The sequence below is a fragment of the Lepidochelys kempii genome, chromosome 11, assembly GCF_965140285.1.
Source record: "Lepidochelys kempii isolate rLepKem1 chromosome 11, rLepKem1.hap1, whole genome shotgun sequence".
In the NCBI taxonomy this organism is placed as follows: domain Eukaryota; kingdom Metazoa; phylum Chordata; order Testudines; family Cheloniidae; genus Lepidochelys; species Lepidochelys kempii.
Window position 1 is genome coordinate 56699007 of NC_136390.1, and position 21411 is coordinate 56720417.

Genomic DNA, 21411 nt, shown 5'->3' on the forward strand with positions numbered 1-21411 from the left:
CCCCTCCAACGCATTATCAAGGATCTACAACCTATCCTGAAGGATGACCCAACACTCTCACAAATCTTGGGAGACAGGCCAGTCCTTGCCTACAGACAGCCCCCCAACCTGAAGCAAATACTCACCAGCAACCACATACCACACAACAGAACCACTAACCCAGGAACCTATCCTTGCAACAAAGCCCGTTGCCAACTGTGCCCACATATCTATTCAGGGGACACCATCACAGGGCCTAATAACATCAGCCACACTATCAGAGGCTCGTTCACCTGCACATCTACCAATGTGATATATGCCATCATGTGCCAGTAATGCCCCTCTGCCATGTACATTGGGCAAACTGGACAGTCTCTATGTAAAAGAATTAATGGACACAAATCAGATGTCAAGAATTATAACATTCAAAAACCAGTCGGAAAACACTTCAATCTCTCTGGTCACTCGATTTCTGATCTCAAAGTGACTATGGTTCAACAAAAAAACTTCGAAAACAGACTCCAACGAGAGACTGCTGAATTGGAATTCATTTGCAAATTGGATACAATTAACTTAGGCTTGGATAGAGATTAGGAGTGGCTAAGTCATTATGCAAGGTAACATATTTCCCCTTTCAGAGTAACAGCCGTGTTAGTCTGTATTCGCAAAAAGAAAAGGAGTACTTGTGACTAACCAATTTATTTGAGCATAAGCTTTCGTGAGCTACAGCTCACTTCATCGGATGCATACTGTGGAAACTGCAGAAGACATTATATACACAGAGACCATGAAACAATACCTCCTCCCACCCCACTCTCCTGCTGGTAATAGCTTATCTAAAGTGATCACCTTGTTTATGCAAGGTAACCTATTTCCCCTTGTTTTCCTAACCCCCGCTTCCTCAGACGTTCTTGTTAAACCCTGGATTTGCCTGGAAATGGCCCACCTTGATTATCATACACATTGTAAGGAGAGTGATCACTTTACATAAGCTATTACCAGCAGAAGAGTGGGGTGGGGGGAGAGAAAACCTTTTGTAGTGATAAACACCCATTTTTTCATGATTTGTGTGTATAAAAACAAACATCTTCTGTATTTTCCACAGTATTCATCCGATGAAGTGAGCTGTAGCTCACGAAAGCTTGTGCTCAATAAATTGGTTTGTCTCTAAGGTGCCACAAGTACTCCTTTTCTTTTTGCGAATACAGACTAAAACGGCTGTTACTCTGAAAAGAGATTGAAATATCCATGTTAAGATGTTTAAAAGAAAACAGGGTAAGCCAGTACCAGAGGGAGGAATGGAGTCAGAAGGAACTCCAACCTCACCTTTTGTTAAAGAAATTACACCTTTTAAACAAATCCTTCAAAAATTTGGGCACAGTCCTTGGACTAAACAAGCCCTAGCTGATGTCTGCACTATTTCGGACCTAGAGGATAGACTGGCTCAGTATATCCTCATATACAAACCTTCTAGTGCTGCCAAAAGAGATGCAGCAGCAATTTGGTTGTTGTGGGAGGCATGTAAGGATTCTTGTCTTCATGTAAAGAGGAAAAGGCACAAACGGAAAAGGGAGCAGACAATTGGAAGGTGCTGGCTACAAATACCCAAAGCCAGCTGAAAATAGTGAAAGAGGCACTCCAGGAATACAAAAAGAGTGAAAAAGTTAACTCTGCAGAGGCTGGAGGGACGCAGGTAAAGGGGGAGAAGGTCCTATGTAGGGCACCCCCAGGCATAATTACAAAGAGAAAAGAGAGTTAAAAAGTTAACTCTGCAGAGGCTGGAGGGAATTAAGCAGCTAAACTTTGTGAAAATGTTAAAAAGGAAAAGTGTTAGAGAAAGAGTATTCTTGGTTTCTTTGCAGCCATTCTGAAGGAAAAATGGGCCCTTTTCCAAAGGAATGTCTGTAAATTAGCCAGGCAAAAATGAACTATCTGATTAAAATCATTTGACTGGACAATTTAGTCAAATTTGCTAAAAGAACACAAGAGGGTTCTATTGGGACTTAACTGTCTCAAATGTATAAAGGGAATGTAAGACGTAAAAAATAGAGCAGTGTGGAAGGGATGTTAAGGAAAAGAAAATGTGTATGTATCTATCTGTGTGTGTGTAAATATGTAAAGTTCTAGGACCAATTGGTTTTGTTTTTGTTTTAAATAATGCCACTAAAAATCCATTTGACTCTTTAAATTCAAAGTTGCAAAACTGACAGACCTTTTTGCTAGACACAGGTAATTAGTGTTGTTTGGCTTTGGGATTTGGCATTTAACCCTTAAAAGGTAACTCAATGCTTTACAAAATTTAAAATGTTATTAAGTTGTGGCTGCAGCAGGGTAGTCAAAATGAGAAAAAAAATTTCTGGTTTCTTTTTGTTTGGCTGGTTGGTTTTCATTTGGTTTTGTAACAAAATAGCAGATGAGAGCTGTAGAAAAGAAATAATAAGAAATCTAAAAAACACAGTGCCCCTCTGAAGCAACAGCAGGGGTGAGGTGCACAAAACAAAAAGAAGCAATGTTAGAAACACTGAGTCTTAAAATGGCTCTGAGTAATATAAAGGTACATGAAAACTCTGTAAGAAAAAAAAAAAAAAAAAAGAAATAGTTAAGTTAAACTGTGGAAGGAATGCGCATTTGCCCCAGAACATGTGCAAGGTATATTGTAGAAGGGGCAAAAGAAATGCAAACATACCATGCTACTTAATTAAAATGCTATTAGGGCTCCAAAGGGAGCCAGAATAAGTTGGGTTTTCTTTTTCAGATTGCTGTGTGTTTTGGAAGCAGAAGTTAAAAGTAATCAAAACTCTGGTGAAAGTTGATTGTGTCCCTTTTAAGATAGAGTCTCTGAGCTGCTGATCGCTTTAAATCCAAAAGCAGGAAGCGCCTATGAAAATGCAAATTATCTAAATGATAAAGGAAGGAAAGAACTAGCAGCACAAAGGAGCTGCAGATAAAGGACATACCTAGTTAGCAAACAAATTGTCTAAATAAAAGGCATGGGATAACAAGATAGTTTTAATAAATTTAATGATAATAAGTACCCCTGTAACAACGTATAGTGTGTATGATTTTTGGGAAAACCCTTTAAGGTTGTATGGTAATGATGCTTCTCAGCTATTACCTGTAAATAAACTTAAAGCTTAACACAGCAGGAAAAACATTATAAAATTGATCTGCTGTATAAGAAGGAAAACTGAGGTACCCCACCTCAGGGATTTAATGACTAAACAGTGGGATAATTTCCCCATAACCCTTAAAAGATAAAAGCCATTGAAACCTGGCCTGCCTATAGAACAAGAACAGGAAAATGTGGGGGCAATTCCTGTTTTGCCTGCAGTCAGCAAGGGTATTTGTAAAAGAAATATTTTAAGCAATAATCTGCTACCCCAAAAGGGGTAGAAACATGTTCTTTTTGTCTTTCAGAAAATCAGGAAAAGCTGATGCCAGCTGAAGAGCAACCCAATACCATGAATCTACTGTCACAATAGAAATTGTGTTTTGTGTTCTATGTTTTGTCTTGTTGCTAGTACAGTTGTGTGTTTAAAAAAAATATACTAAAGACCTGCAGGTAATTAAAAATAAATTAAGCTCTCTGTCCCAGCTACAGGACAGCCTGATACAAAAACAAGTACATGCCAATGTAGACTTGGTCCAAATTGGTCTGGGTAACCTAAAAGCCCGATGGAATCTTTGGAAATGGCTTAATACTACCACATGGCTTATACATTAAAAAAAAAAAAAAAAAAATTAGAAATAGGAAACTACACAGCCATAGCTATGGGATGCACTGAAATGCAGATACTTGCCCTAGCTACTTTGGAACACGAAATGTTCTGGGTCATATTGGGAAATATTAAGGGTTTGATGCATTTGTTAAAATGAAGAAAGAGATCATTGTTTGACACTTATCAATATGAATGGATGCAATACGTTTCCAGTATTGTAAAACCAGACTTGTTAATGGGAGAAATTGTTGTCAAAATTGCACACCAACAGTCCCTGGAGGCAAAGGTATTGAAGGTTAGCCCACTCCCCATATTACACATGGGATCCTTCTGGCTACCATGGACCTCGAGCCAGTGGGCTGGGGAGGGAGGGAACCTATTGGACACCAGAGGTTGTACTGAATGGACTCCGCAAAAGCGGGTGTGCCTCACCTTGCCTGTTGCCCCAGAACCTTGTAGTAAAGATACATCACTAGGATCACGTATGTGGGATGAACTGGAGTCACAAACTCAAATTGCCTCACAGTACCTTCTCTTGAATAGGCTACATAGAAAGTGAAACTGACGATTATAAATCTTAGTGTCAAAAGGGGGATTATGTTGGACCATATTAAAGAGAGACTCAAAACAATACTCTGTAACAACAGAAACAGCACCCAGAGACTCCCCGCCCTTTTGTTGTATTCATCTTGCTTTGTTAACAATTGTGATTAAAATAGAGATAGAGGATATATGTGGATGGATGCTTGGTGTGGATAATAACTGAATGATCAGGGAGGTGCCAGCCTAAGAACCCAGTGTCCATCGGCTGAAGAAGGCGTCAAGTGGAAATAACCAGAGGACCCCCCCGACCCCCCGGAGGGCAGACTGGAATCCACCCAACAGCCTCAAGGATGGGAGAACCAAAGAACAAGATAACATCTAGCAGCACGGAGCCATCAGGAATGTGCTATCTGCTGATTGATTCAACAGCATGATGAAGCAATTCCCATAGACTGGCATAGGAAGAAATTCCTATAAAAATGGACTCTAGAAAGTGAGAACTTTGGGGTCTGATTCTGCAAACCAACTTCCAGGAGCATCAGATGAGCATCTGACAAGGCCCTGCTCCCTCCTCATGTCCAGGCCACCTGGCCAGTGGCTTGGCATGAGCAACTCTAAGGCTGGTAACTATGATAACAACCTTGCAGAACCTGTGTGTGGGTGGGTGTGTGTGTGTGTGTGTGTATGAATGAATGTGTGAATAAATATGAGATTGAATGGAATGTTATAGCTATAACTAACTGCTTACTATGATTCTTTCTGTGTTCACAATAAATGTGGTATTTTGCCTTTTTCCCTTTAATAAGATCCTGCTGGATGAAAGGCCATCATCTGTGTCTTGGTCAGGTTGGCACGAATCTGGTTCTTATTGTAATAAATTGAGAGAGATAGCTCAGTGCACACCAATCTATTCTCGACAGTGGCAAAGTCCTTCTCCTGGGAAGTGATGCACAGATAGTATAGACATATATAGTTAATAATTACTAATGGAAAATATTTCTCTCTGAAGTTGAGTACTTTACTCTTTTAAATACTATTTGTTATTTCATATTTATATAGAAATGGGAAATGCATTAGATATGAATAGGATAATAGTATAAGAAATCTATCATAAGCTTTTAAGAAACATAGTGAGATCATATCTGGCCCTAAATTTTTGCTTTGTAAAACCTTCAAGGTTCATCTGCCACTCACAAATAGAGAGGTGGAATTTCATTTGTCTGAAAATGTTGTCCTTAGCATTGCTACAAGTAGCAACTAACCTGCTTATAACTGAAAGTTAGCAGAAAAAGCACTCTTTTCTGTTTGTTTACTTGGTGCATTTGAGACAGCACTCTCTGCAGCATTACTTTCACAAACATCCCCCGAAAAGTCAGTTTTTCCCTTGCTAAAGAGCGATTATATAAGGTATACTACTAGCAGCTGCAATTTAAAGTGGATTTGTTTTAAATTGCATGACACACCATTCAAATGGCGTTCTATTCAAAACTAGAATTACAAGGAGTCAGTTGATTACAGAAAAGCATCCCTCTAACAGTCATGCAACTGCTTTCTTGATGTTAGTTTTTCTGTGAACATAGTGCGGGGTGTGAACGCCAAGCATTGTCGAACCACAAGCCAGGCTAAGCTCGTGGCACAGGAGGCTAACACCTTAGAGGCACCCCCAGGTTACTGGCCTGGCTGCCGGGCGTGCAGCCAGGGAGGATTCAGTGGCCTGTGGGAGACAGGACTAGGGTGACCAGATGAACCGATTTTATAGGGACAGTCCCAATTTTGGGGTCTTCTTTCTTATATAAGCTCCTATTACCCCCCCACCTGTCCCGATTTTTCACACTTGCTGTCCAGTCACCCTAGACAGGAGGGTCAGGCCAGAGGAGCGAATGGCCCCTCAGCTAATGGATCCCAGGCAGGGACGTTTGGACTAAGCAGAGCAGCCGGTGCTGAGAAACGCCCCGGGCGGGGACCGGAGAAGCCGGTTTGCGAGGGACACGCCAAAGGCGGGTCTGGCCCCGCTTACACCCAGCGCGGGGGGCGGCCGCCCCGGGGAGCAGGGCGGGCGGGCGCCCCCGGAGAAGTGGCCGGCCCCGCGGCCAGGGAGCCCCGCACTCACCAGGTACTCGGGGTACTCGTACATGTAGGTCATGCTGCACCGGTTCTCCTCGTACACGAACAGCACGTCCCGCACCCCCAGCAGCACCAGCGCCGCCACCGCCCCGTAGAACAGCGCGGCCGCCACCCCGGGACTCCTGCCCATCGCCCCCGCCGAGCGAGCCCCCGTCGCCCGCCAGCGCCACCGGCTCCACACGCCGCTCACCGAGGGAGGGGGCAGAGCTAGCCTCCCGAGGAGGCGAAGGACTCAGGGCGTGGCCGGCGCAAAAAACTGGGAAGAGCTCCGCCATGATGGAAAGGTCAGAGCGTGGAGGAACCCGTCGGCCATGTTGGAAAGGTCAGGACCGAGAAGGGGCCCGTCGGCCATGTTGGGAAGGTCGGGCTCGGAGTTCAAAAAGGGCGGGTCCATTACGTTCGGAAACTACAGTCGGCGACACGCGTCTGCCATGTTGGGTAGGTCACCGTGCAGGAAAGAGGGACTTGCCCGACCGGCCATGATGGCGTGGGAAAGCGGTAGGGCAGTGGGCGGCTCAGAAGAACCGCAGGGAGCCTGGGAGCTGGTGTCTCCTCCCGGTGCCCGTTGAGCTGCTCTGGCACTGCAGCAGCCTGCCTCCTTTGCATGGGGCATGGGCAGCCCCGCCTCGCCGCCGGGGCATGCCCCTCTTCCCACTCGACTGCCTGGCCGCCACCTCACAGCGGCCCCGCACCAGCGCAGTCGTTCTGCTCCCCCCCAGCCTCGCTGCTGAGGTGGGGGCCTGGGAGGGGTGCCAGGTGTCCAGTTTTCAACCGGAACGGCTGGTCGAAAAGGGACCCTGGCGGTTCCGGTCAGCACTGCCCACCGGCCCGTTAAAGGTCCCGTGGGCGGTGCTGTGGCACGAAGGCAGGCTAGTCCCTACCTGTCCTGGCACCGCACTGCGCCCCAGAAGCGGGCGGCAGGTCCGGCTCCTAGACAGGGGGACCAGGGGGCGCCGAGCACCAGCTCCGCACTCCCATTGGCCGGGAACCGTAGCCAATGGGAGCTGCAGGGTGGTGCCTGCGGGCAAGAAGCCTGACATGTCTCCACCTAGGAACCAGACCTGCTGGCCACTTCTGGGGCACAGCACAGAGTCAGGACAGGCCCAAAGCCTGCCTTAGCGCCACTGACCGGGAGCCACCAGAGGTAACCCCGTGCCCCAACTCCCTGGCCCAGCCCTGAGCCCTCCTCCCCAGCCCCTCATCCCTGGCTCCACCCCGCAGCCTACACCCCCAGACAGAGCCCTCATGCCCCTGAACCCTAATCCCCTGCCTCAACCCGCAGCCCCCTCCCACACCCTGAACCCCTCTGCCCTGTCCCCCAGCCTGGATCCTGCACCCCCAGCTTGAGCCCTAACCCCTTGCCCCAGCCTGGAGCCCCTTCCTGCACCCTGAACCTCTCATTTCTGGCCCCATCCCAGAGCCGCCACCCCCAGCTAGAGACCTCACCCCCTCCCACACCCCAACCCCCTACCCCAGTGAAAGTGAGTGAGGGTGGGGGAGAGGGAGCCACTGAAGGAGGGGGAATGTATTGAGCAAGGGCTGAGCAAGAGCAATTGAGTATTGGGCCTCAGGGAAGGGGCCTCAGGAAGGGGTAGGGGAACGGTGTTTGGTTTTGTGGGATTAGAAAGTTGGCAACCCTAGGGCCCATGGGGTTCAACAGCAATACAGACTCCTAGGACTCATGCAGAGCTGAGGGGAGAACAGTGAACAGAACCACCTGCCACTTGGGCAAGGGGCCCAAATGTCCCAGGAGAAAAAAAAACAAGGAAGAAACTCTGCCAGTAGGCACTGGCTGGTTTTCCAAGCCATTCTGTAAGATATACAGAGCAGGGAGCAAAGGACTGTTTAGGATCTTGAAGGTAGCTGTGAAAATAATAGATAAAATGAGTAGCTTGCGTTTCTGAGGGTGCATTTGGATTTGAGGAAGACATCAGATCTTTCAAAAACATAAGTGACCGAACAGAAAATACTTGAGTTTTTTCCAAAATACAATGGGGCATTTTACTTGAAAAGTGCTCAAAACTCTATGAAGGAAAAAACAAAACAAAACCAAAGCTTCCTCCTTGGTAGAGATGTCATACCAATGTGTAATACAAAAGATAACTTGAGCAGAAGATCCACAAAGTGATATTTTCCTTACCTGGTGTTTATTTTCAAGGACTTCTCTATCAATCCAGACACTTGGGTCATAGTTTCTCCCAGCAAACAGGTGGAGACAGAACACTGACACTTGGCCTTTTCCAGAGGGGCTGGCATGTTACATTCTAAAAAAAAAAAAAAAAAAAAAAAAACCTACCAAAAGGAGGCATAGTGGCATTTTCTCTCAGGCTCCCAACCACTCTGCAGGTTCAGGAGGTGCCACAAAGCAGATTCTCAGGACCGCTATTCTACACTTTTCTTATCTAAGGGTTTGGGGGTCAGGGGAGAAGGGGTAAAGCTGCTGCTGTGGAGGAGGGCTATTGGGGTTTGTGTGTAGTCATTCAGCTGGGCAGCTGTGGCACTAAATGAAGAATCTTAGGAGGAGTTTGTTACAAGTATTCCTATGTTTACAAGACTTCCTTAGGGAAGACTCCTCCCTAGTTACCTCTTCCAAGTCTGAACTGCCCCTGGATGCCAGGGAGAATGATCTGACTGAAATGAAGTCTGGCCCTCCTCCTAACCTGGACTTGGCTCTGGTTCCCTTATGCAGCCAGTTATAATGGATGTCTCTAAAGGATGGCTCTCCTGTTGCATGTGAGAGTGAGTCCCCACAGGTTGTCAAGTGCCTCATGTACAGCTAGGGGAGCTTTGGGTCTTTGAGGCATGTTCTTTCTTCTCTTCTGCAACAGGGTCTTCTAAGGACAACAGTCTCTATCTTAGACCGAGAATCAGACAACAGCTCAAGACTGAGAGATACCCAAGACCCTTCTATGTGATGATGTGACATCCTCATGTTGGGAGGAATTATAACCCCAAGCATCTGCCATGGTATAAATTATTTACAAACTCCAAAAGAATAGAGTGTGGTCTCAGGAAATAAGAGGAACTATAGTAAAACCACGATACTGCTTTGCTATCAGGCAGTAATCTAAGTTACTTAAAAATTGAAGTCTGCACCTTTGTGACAAAATAAAACATTTCAGGGGACATGTGGACTTCATATCAGACTACAAGGATCTCAGAAAAACCTAATGCACATTACTGTGTGCAGTGGCTTCTTTGCTACAGATACTGACATATGCATAGTAGTACAGTGCTCTGCCTTCTTCCCATTTTTCCTCAACAGTATCTACAGTATTTTAATCTCTTCACGTGGGTAGAATTCTAGTAATGCATGCTGCAGGTTACTACAGGTAGAGCTGGAATTTAACCCTGTATCTTTCTTCCCCCATAAAAGTTAGCTGAATACCTAGTTATGCAGCTCATTTTTATGGATATTAACCCTTTTTGCTACAAAGAGGAACGTATAGGTTTATAATATTAAAATAGGTAATTGTATTGTTGACTTTATTTTAGTACTGGCTAGTCTCTAAGGATACAGCGATACAGTTTTAGTGAAAGTCAATTTTTTTTGCGGCTACTTAATTTTGAAAAAAAAAATCATTCAAGGTGACATCCAAATACGTATCTGAACAAAATTACTTATACAATAGTTCTGCTACTTTATATAAAGTATAACCCATGTTAATACTATCATAGTCCATTTCTTGAGCCAATTGAGATAGTCAATGCATAAGAGAAAATTTAGAAATATAAAATGAAGTATAGACGGTTCAACCTACATTATCCATCTTTTTTCTGCAATACTGCTTAAAACATTTTTCTAGTGTAATTTCACGTTTTTGATAAAAATATATTACTCAGTTTTGCAACAATATTTGTACCATTTTTATTTGTAAAAATAACCATCTGAATGCATTTCAATAGTAGTTTACAGTCAGAGTACTTCATTACATTAATACAGCATTCAGTAGTTGAAAAAGATACTAAGCTGTGCTTGAACAGATTCAGATTGGATTCCAAGTCATTCACTGGAATAAGTATTTTTTTTCCTCATTTTGTACAGTCATGACATTTACTGAAGTCATTAAACTCCAATTTACATAAGAAAACATTACAGACAAAACCCCACCAAAACCATCAAACAATATTTTATATTGTTTATGACAAATATGTTATCCAAAATATAACACTGGCACCAGATTTGTATCACCATGGTTTGTAAAGATATATTGCACATGCTAAAGCATAAAATAAGATGAAACTACAAAACATAAGGTTATTGGCTTTTAATATGTAGATCACTGCATAAGAAACGCATAGAATTACATTTTATGCACACTCTCAGATTGTCACTATTTTAAAACGTCCTGCCCTATAAACACTGACCTATGGTTTACTTTTTGTGTAATAAGAAAGCCTTTTCAGCACTGCAAAAATTATACATAATTTCCTATAGAAATTTAGCAGATTAATTTTCATTTCAACGCAGGTAGAATATACAAAAAGAAAAAAAACTACTTCATACTTTCCAAAAAGGCTTGAAATGAAAATTTACTGGTATTATATTGCTTTGATAACACTCAAATGAAATAAACAAAAGATAAGTTTCACAAAACACTTCCAGAATACACAAATATAAAAAGGCACTCTAAAGTTTCTTACATGACAAAAAAAATCACAAAGTCGTTAATTCATCCTAACGGATACATGATCAAGTTTCTCAACATTACAAAGGATAATAATCCATTTTATGTATTTGTTCTAATTTAATAATAAATCTGGCAGCTGTTTACTGCATAAAAAAGTACCAAACATACTACGGTGCCCTTTTAGTAATGATAAACTGAATTCCCATAGCTATTTCAATGTAGAATCATGGAAGATTTTAGGCAATTTGAAGATTGTAACTTTTGGTATTTATGATAGAGACTTGGGAACTATTCCTGAAATGAAGTCCACCTACAACTATGGTTCAAATATAAACTAAAACCCTGATCCTTCGCACAGAACCATAGGAACAGACCAGTGCATTCACACAGAGCCCCATGTTGTGGACAGGCGCAGAGGTAGCCCATATAACAACATTATAACTCGCAGCATCAGGGCTGAAGTGCCTCATCCTGTAACATTTATGCACATAAGTAACTTTACTCCTGTGAATAGTTCCATTAACTCAGTGGGACTGACTATTACAAGAATAAAGTTATGTTTAAATGTTTGCAAGAGCAAGTCCTAAATCACAAATTTATTTCTATAAGTGTGTACAAATTATTGTACTAATAAAAATATGGGGGTGGGAGTTTCAAAAGTGTTCAACATTTTACCTAACTCTGTTCCTATTGACTTCAACAAGAGCAGAATTAAACCAAAGCTGAGCACTTTTGAAAATCTAACCCATACTGTACATTTTTTTCTCCTAAGAGTACCATGCTCAAAACATGGACTTTCCCAGTGCCCTTAAGAGGGTAACCAACAAAGCGTATGTGATATCTTTCCTATGATACCTGTAATATAGCATACTTGAAATCACCAATACAACTGGATGGCCAGTTTGTAGTCAATGAGAAAATTTAGATTTGGTTCCTTTGTCTTTGTTTTAAAGTAGACACAATACCAGATATAAACTTTAGCTATTTGTAGATTGTACTCAATCCAAAATCCATTGAATTCAGTAGGAAGCTTATTCTGCTGAATTCAATGGGTTTTGGATTTGAACCACAGAATGATCAAAGAAATTCAATAATCATCTAGAGTTCTATAATGTTACATATAATGGGTCATCATAAAGTCAGCATTTTATTGACAAATACCACACAGATACCACAATTACTTCCTACTAAAATACTGGTATCTTAGCTATCACTGTGTGGTAGCTAATAGGAAATGCTGACTTTTTTTAATGACCACTGTGACTATTACCTCTGCATTTCTATGGTAATTGTGACCCTTTTCTCCTTCTAATGAAAAAAACCCATAGGAAATGAAACTTTAAGTGTTCGTTCTATTTAGAAACAACAAAAAGCAAAATGTGGGATTTCCATTCACTTCTAAACAGACACCAAAGAACCCACCACTCTTTCCATGCTGGTCTCTCCCCTTATTTTCAGTGCTTTAAGTAAAGTAGTTATTTATTGCTCTTTAGCAATTAAAAAAATCAAAATAGTCATACAGTACTAATGTAAGAGGGGAAAGCCCATGGTTCAGGTGCTTGGGATTTCCACTGCAGAAAAACATAGAAAAAGAGAAATGTGAATCTTTAAAGGGAGTACCCCTTGAGATTTTTTTTAACTTTAAGATTTGAAATTTTCTATTTCATAATATTCATAGAGACATTTTACAATCATTTAATTTTAGCAGGGCAAAATACAGGTAATGTATTATGTATACTACTAGATACCCATATATGCATTAAAAGTATCACTAAGAATTACATACTTAAAATGTTTCTTTTTCCCCTCATGAAGAATGGGAACCTGTCAACAAATTTTAGCAAATGTTGACATTGATTATATAGAATACTGTCAGAATTGTCAATTAAAAAAACAAAACAAAACTATTTTTTCCTTTGCCCTGCCTAAAGTGTTTACTGAGGAGACACCTCCCATCCTTCCAGCATAGACTTAAGCCTGCTAACAGCCTGAGTGGGAATCATAGGTAGTTTCCACAAATTTCTTTACTCCAAGCCACAGTACATCTCCTCTATCCTCCCTGTGCCACATACCTTAGCTGTGTTATGATGCCCCCTTTCCCTGCTAGGAAGTTGTGAGTTTTTCCTATGCTCTAATCTGTCTGATAAAGGGTGCTTGAGTGGTGCAATGCACAAATTCACTCTCCACCCCTTATGAACAGAGGCTGGTTGTTTCATCTTCACATTACATATGAGTAAGGACCTGAGGTTAGTTTTGAACCCATGTGGCCACGCTACACACTCCCACCGTCCTCCCCACTCAGGCCAACAGGCTTGGCTTATATTCACGTTTCATTTTGTGTTATGCCAAATAAGATTCACAAAAAAGGAGAACAAGCCATAGTTATTTTTCCTGGGCATTGATTTCATTTCGAATAAATATAAACACATTTACATTAAAAGTATATGAACATTCTCTCTAGTCTGGAAAAAAATAAACTGTGGTCAACACATCATCAGTTAAAAACGCCAAGCTGTCAGCTAGAAATTTGTGTCATAAAATGTAAAATACACTCCAGACTATTCATTACTCAAAAAGTTTACATTTTTATTGTTTAGAAAAATTACTTCATTCTGTCACTTGCATTCTGAAAAAAATTAAAATCTTCCATTTAAATACTGAAGCATTTTGGTCCTCATGGTATAGAGCTGGTTAGTTCATGGTAGTTTATGTTTATTTTTTAAAGGCTCAGTCTTCCTTTTGTGCATCTGTTCCAGACGAGGAACGGGGTCCATTTGACCTAGAAGCTTTGGCAGAAGGAGTAGATATATTCACAATGTTGATGTTGCTTAAGCAAGCTGGTATCAATCGGCTGTTCTAGTACATCATGATTCCCTTTCCATAATATGCTTTCAAATTTACTGGCGTTTGTTTGGTATGTCCACTTTTGATGTAATGCTTTCACTTGCTCTGTATTTACCTTTGCTCTATTCATTTTAACCCAAATATTGGCAAAAGTATTTTAAACCCTGATAATGTTCCTGGTAAAAACAAGCTATATAAGTTTAGAAAAGAAAATGAAAAATATCAGTTTAAATTGGCAACAAAATTTAGATGCATCACAATCAACAACTTATTTTTTTTTCTGATACCAGATTTGTGGTTAATTGCTCAGGTAACAGAAGCTCCTAATGATCCTAGTTCTGTAGTGCAAATAAACCATATATGTTTGTGCTGAACTGAAAAAGCAAATCAACGGCTGACTCATGCTGACTTCACACAAGTAATTCCACTGATGTAAGTGGTGAAATATTGGTATGAGAGACAAAAGCAGGATTTGGCCTTAAATTTTTATATCAGTATTCTAATTGTGTGCTGTATCTAAGATCTTTAAAAAGTGCCTTCTGTATATTTAAGTGCTTAATACATGCAGAGTGTAAAATGTTTTTTTCCCTTAGAGAAGGTAATACAGGCAGTACTTTAAAAAGATGCACAACTTTACCTTTGGTTTGTGTAACGAACTATTATCTACCCAACAGAACCTGTATTAACTAGGAAATAGACAACAAGGAGGAGAGGGTTGGGGTTCTTTCTTGGAATCTAAGAAAGCCACATTGGAAAGCCATCTGTGTACCAACTATACAGCTAGGGCATATGAATATTTTATACAACAGTTCCCTGTTCATTTGTGCTGTCATAAAGAAAAAGGCATTTTCTCTTTTTCTACTTAAAAAAAGAGCTAGAAACTTTCACAGGAGCACTTGGGGCCTAAAGAAAACACCGTGAAACTTGAAGCTACAGAACATAAATGTGAATTCATTCAAATGAAAATCCCTAACTTCTATATTAAAGACTAGATTATTTTTAATTTTACTAATCCTTTCAATGCCCAATTCTGGAAGTTTTGGTCAATAATAATACTTTAAAAATATAATGTGGGATTCAAGCTTTTTTTTAAAAAAAACAAAACAACTCCAAATGCAATTAAGAAAAAGCTTTGAATACCAAAGTCAAAATGTTTCAGAATCGGAATCATTTTCATTGTACCCATCCTCTGTTCCTATATTGTTACTCAAGGGTTTACTGTAAGAGTTAATACTGCCCATATTGGAGCCATCGCAGAGATGTGTCCTGCTTAAATTGTCTTTTTTAAAACAAACGAAGTTGAAAGGCATCATTGAACTGGAAGGAGAAAAAGGCATCATGGTAGCCAAAATGAGTGCCAGGCAGTCAGCCACGTCTTTGTTAGGAGCGCAAGCCAGGGCTGGCGTATGACCTGGGCACAAATGCAGACAAGGCAATGGTTAGTACTGGGGGTACTGAGAAGGGAAATGAGCATTCCTCAAATACATCTCTAGATGACTTCATAATAAGGAGATGTATGTTTAGTTACAATCATGCCAGGCAAGAGAACGTGTTACTTATTTTAAATTAGGCATGCTGGGAAAATACACAATTTATGGAGTGTTTAAGCTAATGACCACAAAAAGCACTATTTTAAAACTCAGGCAGCATACAGCCTTCACAAAATGAATAAAAACATTTGGTAAACACAGTTCCACAACACAGACAATATGATTGCAAAACGACAACATAAATAAGCATATGGCACTATGAACTGAAGTTGATTTCCACTTCAGTTCATATGAACAAATCACATTCTGAGAACAATGACCTTCAGTTGAAGATAAATGTACATTAGATAAAAAATATTGGTTCTGCATTAATGAATTTTTAAAAGATTTTATAATATTGAGTATTTTAGAGAGTAATTTATCTAGGAATTAAGTTATCAGAGAAAGGGACTAGACACCTCCCCCCGATATATGATATTTACAGTAAGTATGACTGTATAGATTATTATCCAAAATTTACCTTCCTGTTCAGAGAAGAATGGTTTATTCAGGAAGCATGCAATATATTTTTAAAAATTAAGTAAATGTAATAAGGGCTTGGTGAAATGAAGAACTGGGAAACCTCTAATGGCAGCCAATCACCCAATTTTCATTGCAGAGTTAACTTGGGCTCCTATTTGGATGTTTGTACCCCAGCTCTCATCTACACACAAAAAGCTTTAAAAGGATGGGTTTTGCTTACAAGTGGGTTGCTAATCTTTGCAGTGAGGACACTGGCTAAATCACTCAAGTCCCATGCCTTCCCACAATTCCCTCTGTATGCCCAGAAGGACAAACAAGTTCTCCGACAATTCATTCGGAATCAGAGTAGCTAAGCTTACTGCACCACTAAGAACCATGGGATGCTCCTACCAGCTCACACAAGTACAGTACAGCACCACCGTGGATGCGGCCAAATGGATATCCTCAGGTATGGCTTTGCAGTGTGGCCATTCACACCTGAGTTTGGCCAACCATAGTTCTTACACTTGAGTGCCAATCACGCAAGTTAATTCTGCAGTGAAGACATACCCTCAGTGCGTTTCATATACAACTACAGCCGAGCAAATAATTTCCAGCTAATAATGATTAGTAGTAATAGTAATTGATTAATTTAACCTCTCTTTCTTTGGGTACTATGTCCAAGAACAGATCATGACTTCCTCAGATGTATTCATTAGTTACTCAGATATGTTTTTGTGCTTTGGTTTGGTTGCTGTTGCTTTAAAATTTCTAAGGATGATAATAAACAGTCCATTACAAGTATTTTGGAGATAAGAAATTTGAACTGTGGTGATTAGTTATGATCACATGGTACTAGTTTTGTTCTATGATTGGATAAGTGTGACATTTTTATAATTTGGAGGTTGTCTTGAAATCCCTCAGTGAGAGGTAGATGAGGAGGATTAGGAAAATCTGAACCTTTTCCTTTCAGGACAGCAAAGCCTTGTCCAAGACATCATTCATCATTACAGTGCTGTCAGATGTACTGCCTGGGTGAAGAGTTTAAATTTAATCTTCACTCTTTATAGTCGCACAAATGTAATTGGTTTTGTATTAGTTGTAAAGTGTGTGGAGTTAGATCCATATTTGGTTCATTTACTTCTTTCTATCCCAAACCCTGGCAAAAGATTTTCAGAGCCCCATCCGTTGGCCACTTCAAGAGATGTACTATCTCATACAAAACATACCGCATCTAATGCAAATCCTAGAGCCTGAAAAGTGAAAACTGATAAAACTTGATAGCTCATAAGTTTGTAGAAAGTGGCTTAGGCAAATTCACTTTTACGTTTGAGAGAATATTTGAAGAAAATGTTTGTATTCATCAAGCTCTAGGTACAACTTTTGATACAGTAAGTGAGACGCTATTTATTTTTAATCAGCTGCCAAATGCTATTAATTAATTGGGTTCTTGTTTGTAGTCCTATAATAGATACTTCAAGTACACTTTTTCAGGAAGCTGGGAACCTGGCAAACAGTGAAAGCTCGGGCATAATTCCATTCAATTAATTTTTTTTCTTTTTTTTTTACATAAAGAATGTTTAGATTGCTGAACAAAAACAATCTCTGTAGATTGCTTTATTAAAAGAGAAAAACAGGGCCAGCCTGAAATTGTAGTAACAGTGCTCTTTAGGAGACTCAGATTCAGCAATGACCTTGAGATCATCAGTTTGGTGGAAGTTTTTCAAGCCATGGAAATGGTTGGATCCTGGGAATAGTATCCTGTCAGCACTGCTCTTCAGAATGTTCTAACAGCAAATAGACAGAGTGGCAAATCAGTTGCATTGAGAAAAGCGATATGTCTTTGCATTCAGCTACAGTCAGGTACCATAACGGTAGCCACTCACTAAAAGCATAAGGGTGAGGTGAAGGGTAATAAAAAGAAAAAATTAAGCAGTAAGATTAAATAGTTTAGAAACCTTCTGCTCCTCCCCGATCAGTTGGAGGGGATGTAGAAGATTGCATGCTATAATAAATGGGACTGTGGCAAACAAAAAATCTTTAGTTATCTAATGATATTAGTATAATTGCTTAATTCTGTGAAATATGCAGAAACTGTTAATTCCAATACCTGTAAGAAGCAGGTAATTACATTTAGTAAATACATTTTATTATCATAATTAGTGCTACATTTTGGGTCAGGCAAAATTCATTCACCAGTGCTCCACAGGTTTTCTTTGTAATAAAACATGGTATTTTAGTTTTGGTGTAATAGACATTCTTCTTACAAATGCATTTACTTGGGACCAAATCCTATCCACGATTTAGATCCAGATGACTTCAACAGAATTAATTCATGCAGTCTGACTAGTATAATTTGGCAAATAAGATTAATCACTTTTATAGTGTTTTTCATCCATAGATCTCAAAGTGTCTTACTGTGATGGGTAAAAAATATTATTCCCACTTTACAGGTAGAGAAACTGAGGCACAGAACTGTTACATCAAATACTTAAATGCCATTGAGTCAGTGGTGTAAGAGAAACCAGCTTATTTCAGGAAAGAAGGAATTTTAAAGGTTAAAAGGTTCAAAATACCATAAAAACAGAGTTTTGATTTTCCCTTACAGATACTTTGTGTTTAGAAAAAGTATTTCATAGAGGTCTGAAACAAATATTTTCAAGTTTAGTCACCAATTGAACATGTCTCACACTATATTCACACTTACTACAGGGTGGTAATAATTTGTTAGCTTGTCAGATTTGGTCAGAAAATTTGATTACTAACTTTGATCTCAGAATGAATTGGGGGTACAAACAAACAATTGCTGATGTTTTTTCTCCTAATCATTAAACATGCTCTGATGAGATGTATAATCCTTAACTCTAGAGCAAGGAGTCAGAATTTTCTCTTGCCTTTCGCATGTTTAGAAAATTCAAACCACCATTGCACCCAGGGGTTAAAGAAAGACTAGTTGTTGACAGCACATGCAAAATTAACATTAAAGAGACTGTTGTGATGTCTGCAGTGTTTACTATAAAACATACAGAAGTAGTATCCTTGTTTGGGTGCTTATACAACTGAAAATCTTATTTACAAAGGAATATAGGCATCAGTGTTGTCTAATTAACCAGTTTTCAGGTCTATTTCTTTGGTCATTTGTAAAAATCACCTTAGGTGCTCTTCTTAAGACTGTCAGATTGTATTGTTTCACTTACCATTTTCATCTACTGCTAGTACGCACGCCCCCTTGGCCAGCAACTCCTCAACCACCATCTTTAGGCCATTTCGTGCAGCAATATGGAGAGGTCTACAAAACATAACACTCTAGATTCAAGTATTTGACACATCCGGTTAAGTAACACGTAAGAGCATGTTCAGTTGCTTTTCTGGATCCTCAGTATTATATTCCAGATAGATTTTAAATAGCATCACATCTTTTAAACGTAAAATTTAAATTCAACATCTATAAAACATCTTGTTTTTACATACACACAAGAATGCACACACACGCTCTTTCTGTACGTGCATGCACATATATGTGTGTGTATAGATAGATAGAAGGGGAACTGATAGTGACCCTGTATATCGTGCATGTGTAACCAGGGTGTGGTGTTCTATACCATCAAATGGCAGAGGCCACTTAGAGTTAAAAAGCCAGTTGGTTTTTAGCTCATACAGTAGAAGCTCATGCACTAAGCTCCAGAGGTCCCAGGTTCTATCCTGCCTGCCGACAACCGGGGTCTGTGAGCACTACTCATGCATAACACTTTTCATTATAAAATATTTACTTGAAAAGCTCTCACACCTCCCTTGTTTGCAGCAGACCTTTGATATTTGGCAGGGGAATTAACCTCAGTCTAGCGAAATGGCTTTTCTTTGTCCCATCTTCAGTTTGGCTAAAATAGAATATCTTAGTTTAGCTAAGATAAAAATTCACTATTTCACTTTCTCTCCTTTGGGTTCTGCAGGAAAATTCTGGCAGGATGCCAGAATCATTTATACATTTTGTTGCTAGGCCCTGTCACTATTGAAGTACCAGGGTGTGGAGAGAAGCTACTCAGCACTGTTGCAATACATCCCAATTGGTAATCAAAGCATCCCTTCTCTCCCCCTGGAGTTGGACTGTGGTGTTTTCACCTCTTCTCCAGGGGTGAAGCCTCCATCAGCCTTCCACACCTGCTCTCTTGTCAGTGGGAGCAAATCAACCCCTCAGTCTACAAGACAGGTCTTCATCCTACCCTTAGATAAATGGGTGAATCATTATGTGCAGCATTGCCGACCCCAAACATTCAAAAACCATGAGTCACAGATTACAGCGTGGGCAGTGACAGAACCCCTTACTGGTCTGGGCCTGTACAATTTGCTGTATTGTCACCTCTGGAGAACTGTCTCTGAGCTCCCCGGAACAGTATTTGATGCACTTCCTGTTAGTCTGGGAGGCGAACAGATCTGGGTAGGGAATTCCTCACTGAGTGAAGAAGCAGTTCACCACTGAGCTGTGAAACTTCCACTCATGGTCAGTGGCAAAGTGCCTGCTGAGGCTATTTGCGAGCCCATTCTTGGTTCCTAGGAGTACTCTGCTGATAGGGTAATATGGTTCTTGATACACCAGTTCCATAAGCATTTACACACAGGGGAATGGATCTCGCATCTCCCTGTTCATTTATGTAGAATACGGTTGTCACGTTGTCTGACATGAGAATGTGGTGAGACTAGATTAATGGTAAGAATGGCTTGCGTGCTTCTTGGACTGCTCTGAGCTCCAGGAGATGAACGTGTATCCTGGTTTCCGAGGGCATCCAAGTGTGACCGTCTATGTGAGCCTCCAAACTAACAAAGAGGTATCTATGATTATTGTCCTGTTGGGTGTGGGGGATAGAAAAGGAATGCTCATGCACACTTGTGCAAGATCTTTCCAGCAAGTCAGAGAGGCCCTTATTGTAGTGTTTCAGAGTAACAGCCGTGTTTGTCTGTATTCACAAAAAGAAAAGGAGTACTTGTGGCACCTTAGAGACTAACCAATTTATCTGAGCATAAGCTTTCGTGAGCTACAGCTCACTTCATCGGATGCATGTTGTGGAAAGTGTAGAAGATCTTTTTATACACACAAAGCATGAAAAAATACCTCCCCCCACCCCACTCTCCTGCTGGTAATAGCTTATCTAAAGTGATCACTCTCCTTACAATGTGCATGATAATCAAGTTGGGCCATTTCCAGCACAAATCCAGGTTTTCTCCCCTCTTCCCCCCCCCCACACAAACCCATTCTCCTGTTGGTAATAGCTTATCTAAAGTGACCACTCTCTTTACAATGTGTATAATAATCAAGGTGGGCCAATTCCAGCACAAATCCAGGGTTTAACAAGAACGTCTGAGGAGGGGCAGCGGTAGGAAAAAACAAGGGGAAATAGGTTACCTTGCATAATGACTTAGCCACTCCCAGTCTCTATTCAAGCCTAAGTTAATTGTATCCAATTTGCAAATGAATTCCAATTCAACAGTCTCTCGCTGGAGTCTGGATTTGAAGCTTTTTTGTTGTAATATCGCAACTTTCATGTCTGTAATCATGTGACCAGAGAGATTGAAGTATTCTCCGAC

General features: G+C 40.6%; 2 protein-coding genes and 1 long non-coding RNA gene across 20 annotated transcripts in view; 1 reads left to right on the forward strand and 2 right to left on the reverse strand.

The window, feature by feature from the left end:
• PGAP1 (post-GPI attachment to proteins inositol deacylase 1) overlaps nt 1-6650 on the reverse strand; it is a 79689-nt gene extending 73039 nt beyond the window's left edge. For 4 of the 9 annotated variants that reach the window (XR_012154346.2, XR_012154345.2, XM_073306278.2 and 1 more), the window contains exon 1: nt 6352-6648. Coding sequence is in view for 7 of the 9 variants with exons in the window: in XM_073306278.2 (XP_073162379.1) it covers nt 6352-6495 (144 nt within the window). In the remaining 2 variants the exon portion in view is untranslated. Of the gene's footprint in view, nt 1-6351 lie in introns of all 9 variants that reach the window. The other 5 variants (XM_073306277.1, XM_073306281.2, XM_073306283.2 and 2 more) reach the window with 2 other exon arrangements.
• The window catches only part of LOC140895769 (uncharacterized), a 45190-nt gene continuing 29833 nt past the window's right edge, over nt 6055-21411 (forward strand). Inside the window, exons 1-2 of the long non-coding RNA XR_012154348.1 lie at nt 6055-6803; nt 9194-9332. This is a non-coding gene — a long non-coding RNA (uncharacterized LOC140895769). The remainder of the gene's footprint in view (nt 6804-9193; nt 9333-21411) is intronic.
• ANKRD44 (ankyrin repeat domain 44) overlaps nt 10230-21411 on the reverse strand; it is a 215680-nt gene continuing 204498 nt past the window's right edge. For 5 of the 10 annotated variants that reach the window (XM_078848004.1, XM_073306275.2, XM_073306269.2 and 2 more), the window contains 2 exons: nt 19029-19120; nt 10230-15251 (listed from right to left, as the gene is read on the reverse strand). In XM_078848004.1, the coding sequence (XP_078704130.1) occupies nt 14986-15251; nt 19029-19120 (358 nt within the window). In that variant the 3' untranslated portion in view covers nt 10230-14985. The other 5 variants (XM_073306276.2, XM_073306272.2, XM_073306270.2 and 2 more) reach the window with 3 other exon arrangements.